Here is a 6,452-nt window from a genome sequence, read left to right as displayed (position 1 = left end):
GGCAGTTGGCACAGGGGTAGCTACTCTGATTTTCAGTTCCCAAGCTAGGCTGGCATCCCACTCCGAGTTCCAGATCCCTGGCTCTCCCTGCTGGCCTGTTTTGGGTCAGAGTAGCTCCATGGCCAAGGTAAGGCTAAACTAGCGCTAGACATAACTAATGTGGACACCTTTCTTTGGTTGAGGGTGGGTGGGCGAGGGAATGAGAGGCCCCGACTAGACCACCCTAGTTGTCGGGTGGAAATCCCAGGTTCAGGGTCTCAGATTCCCTGGAGGTAGATGCTGGGAGGGCCCAAATCAGGATCCAGCTCTTGCGGTTGCCTATTTGAGGGGAGTGGAAAGGGGGGTGGTAGTTTGATTTATGTTAAATTTCTAAACTCCCAGCTGGATCACCACCACAGCAAGAGTGACGTGTCATGAAAAGCTAACTCTGAACCTCGAGTTCCCAGTGTTTGATTACTGAGCCTTTATGCCCTTTGAATATGAGCTAAGGTGTGTTTGCTGCAGGAAATAAAGGGAGGGATACAGAAACTGGGACTTGAGAAACGGAAAGGCAGGCCTTCGGGTGCCACGTCTACGGAGCTAGGAGGGGGCAATTCATGGGCTTCACGCAACTTCCCCAAAGAGTTTTTGTCCCTGTCTACTTTCTAGTCTTCTTAGGGTTTCCCCATTCCGTCCCGGAGGAATGACAGATCACAAGTGAACCATTGGCTTCTGCAGGAGTATCTGGCGACTGAACACAGTTACGGACCCTTTATTCCAATGGCATCCACACAGACAAGAATACTGAACAAAATGTGGGGCTGCCTGTTCTTCTTGGGGACCAGCAATTTGGGCATCATTAAGTTCTTTGTGCTGGTGACAATTATATTTTTAAGTGATTGTAGAGATTTAGGGTTGCAGGAACTCTCTGCCATTAAAAGCTGAATGGGCAGCGTGCATTCTTGAGCATCCTTACCCAGCCCTTGTCTGAGAAGTACTCATTTCGTGCTAAAGAAGTGCTTGCTGCAAATTTGTGTCATTTCCAAAATCACAAATTTTCAATACGGGTAAGTTACAACTTGGCTCCCAGCACCCCACTAAGAATATTGTTCTCGTTCCCTTCTCGCTTTGGGTCCTACATCCCTGCTCCCTCCTCCCATTCCCTGCTTTGATTCCTCATTTCAATATCAATGTTCAGTTCCACACCGCCCCCCGCCCCCCCCCCGCAAGCCACAGGGGTAGGAAAGTGGGGAACAAGGAAAGACCGACGCCCACCTCACCCCCCAAATATGTGCACTTTCCGAGGCCGCTGATTGGAACACATTGTCTCCAGATATTACTGAGCTGGGTGTTGGGGCTTCTGCGTTGTCTTTGGTATTCACTGAAAACAGATTGACTGAGACCCCCTCCCCCAACAAGCCACAACACACGCGCGCGCGCGCGCGAACACACACACATACACACACACACACACACACCCCTCCATTTTCTCTCTCTCTCTCTTTTTTAAGCAATGCTTTGTTGTGCTAAAACTAGTTGGACGAGTTAGGGTGTTGCTGCTGCTCCCGAGGCCCTGGCCAATGGAACCCGATCCACCCCGCTGTGCGTAAGCGCGCAATTAAGGATTTAACCAAGGCTGTGCTGCGCCTCAGCCATCAGTCAGCCCGCCGGAGACAGAGCCTCCACGACTCCCAGCCTCCTCCTCGCCGCCGCCGCCGCCGCCTTCTCTCCTCCTCCTCCTCCTCCTCCTCCTCCTCCTCCTCTTCCTCCTCCCTCGCTCCCACAGCCATGTCTGCTTAGACCAGAGCAGCCCCACAGCCAACTCGGGCAGCAGCCGCCGCCACAGCAGCAAGGACAGCCGCCGCCTGTGAGCGATGACAGGAGTGTTTGACAGAAGGGTCCCCAGCATCCGATCCGGCGACTTCCAAGCTCCGTTCCAGACGTCCGCAGCCATGCACCATCCGTCTCAGGAATCGCCAACTTTGCCCGAGTCGTCGGCCACCGATTCCGACTACTACAGTCCCACGGGGGGAGCCCCACACGGCTACTGCTCTCCTACCTCGGCTTCCTACGGCAAAGCGCTCAACCCCTACCAGTACCAGTACCATGGCGTGAATGGCTCCGCCGGCAGCTACCCCGCCAAAGCTTACGCCGATTACAGCTACGCCAGCCCCTACCACCAGTACGGCGGCGCCTACAACCGCGTCCCGAGCGCCACCAGCCAGCCAGGTAAGGGGGAAGGGGGCGCGGGATGGGGGCAGATACAGGGGGAGCCCGGATCCTGGAGCGACGAGGTGGGCTGGGAGATTGGGGGCCCGAGCCAACCACTAGCGTGGGGGCGCACCCGGCAGAAGGGAGGGGGGCCTGGACTCTGCACCCGAGGGACGTTCTCTAAGGCCAGCATTTTAGGGATTCTTGGAAGAATCCTCCCCTCGGGCACCTGGGGGTGGGGGGCCCTCAAGTCTCTGGGTTCCCAGCTTGCCTGGTCTGAAAGCCAACTAGGCTGAAAAGGGGGTAGGGGTGGAGAGAAGAAAGACTCGAGCGGCCTGAGTGGCGTTTGCGTAATAAAGGAGAGGTTAGTTGTTGGAGTTTTTGGTGAGCGTGCTCCGTTGGTGCGAGTGGAAGTGGAAGGCTGCCTCAAAGATTCTGTCGGGATTAGTCTGAGAGCAGCCACGAGCCAGCGTGGTGTCGTTGTCCCGGGCGCGCGGGGTGGGGGTGGAGGGCTGGGGAGCGGGAGCCGGCCAGAGGAAGAACGCGGGGAGAGCCTTGCGGTTTGTCCAGGGCATTTCCAGAAACAAAAAGCCATTTAAGGGTGGAGGAGGGTTGCTGAGGGGTGCCTAAATTTTGTCTTCCTCTTCCCCACCTCCTCTCTTTTCGCCCTCCTTGAAAGTTAGTTGGAGAGTTTAAGAGGGTCAGTGAGCTTGGGCGGTAAAAGAGAGGCATGAGGTCTCCTTGGAGAGGTTTTGCTGGTCAGGTTTGATCTCTTCCCACTAGCACATTAATAATCCTGCTAATATTAGCATCCCCTTCTTTGGCAGAATCGAGACCACAGCCCTCATTCTCCACCCTTCCTCTCCCAGGAGCTTGCCACACACCGGCGCGCGACTGCGCGCGCGCGCGCACACACACACACACACACACACACACACACACACACCACGGAGAGGTTTCCACCCCTTCCAGAGATGGGTAGATTTGATAAGGTGGTACTTTTCGGAAAGGGGACTTGTGGCCCCAGGGTATGTTTGTAAAGCACGCATTCAGAAAGTCCTCTTCCCCGTCTATATTCACGACTTTGAGAAATTCGTCCTGACCTGCGGCCCCTTTCCTACGAAAACACCCTACCACCCAGTCCTTTTCAATGTGTGACTCTTGATCAATTTTAAAAGAGAACCTAGGGGATGGTATGTCTTCATTCCTTTCAGTGTCTCTGTATTTCGTGCATAAGTGAAAGATTTTTTTTCTTTTGGCCAAGAACTTATTAAGTCTATTTGTAAAAGAAACCAGACACATCTGTGCCCTCGCAGATCTGCAGGGAGATTATGGGGGCTGCATAATCGGCCCTCTGTCTGCAGCGGCCTGGACCTCTTGCTGCTGAATTGAAGGAGCATAGTTTGCTTGTGGGTCTTTGAACTTTGGAGACCTCGGTTAGCGTCTTCCCTGCCCATGCGTCTGGTCTCTGCGGGCGCCCGAACAGACGCCGACAGTGGGGGCGGGGGGGGGGGTGTCAGGGCCCAGAGCCTCCCCCTTGAAGCCCCAGGAGGGGCTGGCGAAGCTCGCCCCAGAAACGGGGGTGAGCACAGGGTGGGTGTAAAAACAAATGAGGGTGAAGCAGGAACTGCTGCAAGGGCTAAATCCCAGAGGCCAAGGGAGCTGTGCTGTACAAAGAGCTTTGCACAAGCCCACCAGAACCTGAATGAACTAAGTAGGGAATTAATCAAAGTACCTGGCTTTTCCACGACTTGAGGTAGGGGCATATTTCTCTGGGTCTTGTTAAGCAAAGGAGGTGATATGGTGAAAGAGACTGAAGACTGCGTGGGTAAAAACAAAACAAAACAAAACTCAAGGACTGTATCTCAGGGTTCTGCAAAAGAAACACTGCGGACAAACTCTAACCGGGTCTATTTTGATTATTTAGAGAAAGAAGTGGCCGAGCCCGAGGTGAGGATGGTGAATGGCAAACCAAAGAAAGTTCGTAAACCCAGGACTATTTATTCCAGCTTTCAGCTGGCCGCATTGCAGAGAAGGTTTCAGAAGACTCAGTACCTCGCCCTGCCGGAACGCGCCGAGCTGGCCGCCTCGCTGGGACTGACGCAAACACAGGTAAATCCGGCAGCGGTGCGGCCCGAGCCCCGCCTCGGCTGCAAGGTAGGCTGGGCCGCGCGGTTCCGTCCCGACCGGCTGGAACCGATCGGAGAGCACCGCGAGAAACTCACAGAAAGACAGGGACCCCGCGCCCTTACCTCCATGAATCAGGCCGGGTGTCGCCGCCGTGCGACGGTGGGGCTGGGGATGGAGACGCGTTCATCCCCCGCTTCGGACCTCCAGGGGCGAGGGGCCAATTACCTACATTGGAAACAAGGGGAGGGTCATTTCTAGGACACTCTCGAAGCCTGGAGAAATTGGTTCTCTGCACAACGCAGAGCCTTTCGGGGAGAGCAGGGCCCGGCGGCCTCGCGGTGGTCTCGGACTGCGAAGGTCGCCTCCGGCTGGAACGCTGAAGGGTCACGCCCTGCTCCTGCGCAGCTTTAGGCCGTAGCAGCCTGAGGGTCGCGAAGTGGGGGGCGCTGCTGTGCGAGGAAATCATCCCTGGGTCGTCCCATTCCCCTCACTCCCTCTCCAGCCCTGCTGGGGCCTATAAGAAAAAAAAAAAAAAAAAAAGAATGTTCGAACGCCGCCCAGGGCTGCAGGCGCCTTCTGACCTTTGGAAGCTGAGGAGGGAGTGGAGGGAGTCGGGCGGGAGACTGGGACACTGCTCCTTTCCCTCCACACTGGCGCGCGCACTGCCAGCCCCAAGCCCTCGCGCGCGGCGCTTGGGCCATTGTTTTGGAGACGCTTGCTGCGCCGCGTTTCGTGCGCCCTGCGCCGGCCTGCACGTGGGCGCGCGCCGCCCGGGACACTAGCGCCCTCCTCCCCCAGCCCAAAGAAGACACTAAAGCCTCGGAGTCCTGCCCTCGCAGGGGCCGGTGAGCGCCTGGCCGGTCAGGGTGTCCTCCTGACCTTAGGCCGCGAGCTGCGGGGAGACGCCAGGTCCGCGCCACCTGGGGGCCCAAGATGCCTCCAGTCGCCGCTCTGGGGCAGGCGCGGGCGGCCTCTGAATGACCTGGTAACGTGTGCCTTTGTTCCCCCACCCAGGTGAAAATCTGGTTTCAGAACAAAAGATCCAAGATCAAGAAGATCATGAAAAACGGGGAGATGCCCCCGGAGCACAGCCCCAGCTCCAGCGACCCTATGGCGTGTAACTCGCCGCAGTCTCCGGCGGTGTGGGAGCCCCAGGGCTCGTCCCGCTCGCTCGGCCACCACCCTCATGCCCACCCTCCGACCTCCAACCAGTCCCCCGCGTCCAGCTACCTGGAGAACTCGGCTTCCTGGTACCCGAGCGCAGCCAGCTCGATCAATTCCCACCTGCCGCCGCCCGGCTCCTTACAGCACCCGCTGGCGCTGGCCTCCGGGACGCTTTATTAGACAGGCGGCTTTCTCTTGCTCTCTTTTTTGGGACTGCTGTGTTTTGCTGTTTTAGAAAATCATAAAGAAAGGAATTCATTTGGGGAAGTTTGGAAAACGGAAACAAAAAAGATTCATGTGTAAAGCTTTTTTGCATGTAAGTTATTGCATTTCAAAGGACCCCCGTCCCCCCTTTTTTTACAGACGAACTTTTTTGCGCAACTGTGGACACTATCAATGGTGCCTTGAAATCTATGACCTCAACTTTTCAAAAGACTTTTTTTCAATGTTATTTTAACCATGTAAATAAGTGTAGATAGAGGAATTAAACTGTATATTCTGGATAAATAAAATTATTTCGACCATGAAAGCCAAATGTTTCTAAAAAATACTCCTTTTGCCGGCCTTATAATGGGCTAGTGACGTTTTATGCAGGCAATTAAAGGAAGACAAGCTCTGCAGAGATCCAACAGGGCAAAAAGGAAAACAGAAATTGGGGGCTGCATGGATACAAAACTGTACACGTGTGTGCTGGATGCTGCACTTTATGTGTCTATCTACATATGTGGCCTGTTTATAGTACCGCCATAAAATATATATTTAGGGTTGTTGGTTTTTGGCCTAACCACAAAAACATTTAGATAATTTTAAGTTTAACCCCAGATTGTTTCAGGTAGAAAGTAATGCTGGAATCTAAATCCGGTCCTCCCGCCCTGTGTGTGAGTAAAAAAGCCGCAGAAATCCATCAATAACCGCTCCAAATTCTCAGCTCAAAGCAATTATCATGGACAACTCTCCCCCCAACTCCC

At 54.8% G+C, this 6,452-nt stretch overlaps 1 protein-coding gene across 1 annotated transcript; it reads left to right on the top strand.

The window, feature by feature from the left end:
* The first annotated feature begins 1,732 nt into the window (after positions 1-1,732).
* DLX5 (distal-less homeobox 5) lies at positions 1,733-6,006 on the top strand. Its single transcript, XM_027574458.1, has 3 exons — positions 1,733-2,208; positions 4,118-4,302; positions 5,335-6,006. The coding sequence occupies exons 1-3, from the start codon at positions 1,854-1,856 to the stop codon at positions 5,662-5,664; spliced, it is 870 nt and encodes a 289-aa protein (XP_027430259.1). The 5' UTR covers positions 1,733-1,853; the 3' UTR covers positions 5,665-6,006.
* The last annotated feature ends 446 nt before the right edge of the window (positions 6,007-6,452 follow it).

The sequence above is a fragment of the Zalophus californianus genome, chromosome 12, assembly GCF_009762305.2.
Source record: "Zalophus californianus isolate mZalCal1 chromosome 12, mZalCal1.pri.v2, whole genome shotgun sequence".
NCBI lineage: Eukaryota > Metazoa > Chordata > Mammalia > Carnivora > Otariidae > Zalophus > Zalophus californianus.
This window is presented reverse-complemented; position numbering and strand designations above follow the sequence as displayed.

What these genes read in the sequence shown, in the direction of transcription:
- DLX5 (XM_027574458.1), top strand. Translation starts at nt 1,854, where the DNA reads ATGACAGGAGTGTTTGACAGAAGGGTCCCCAGCATCCGATCCGGCGAC. An exon ending in GAGCGCCACCAGCCAGCCAG is followed by an intron (nt 2,209 to 4,117) that starts GTAAGGGGGAAG and finishes TTGATTATTTAG; the next exon opens with AGAAAGAAGTGGCCGAGCCC. An exon ending in TGGGACTGACGCAAACACAG is followed by an intron (nt 4,303 to 5,334) that starts GTAAATCCGGCA and finishes TCCCCCACCCAG; the next exon opens with GTGAAAATCTGGTTTCAGAA.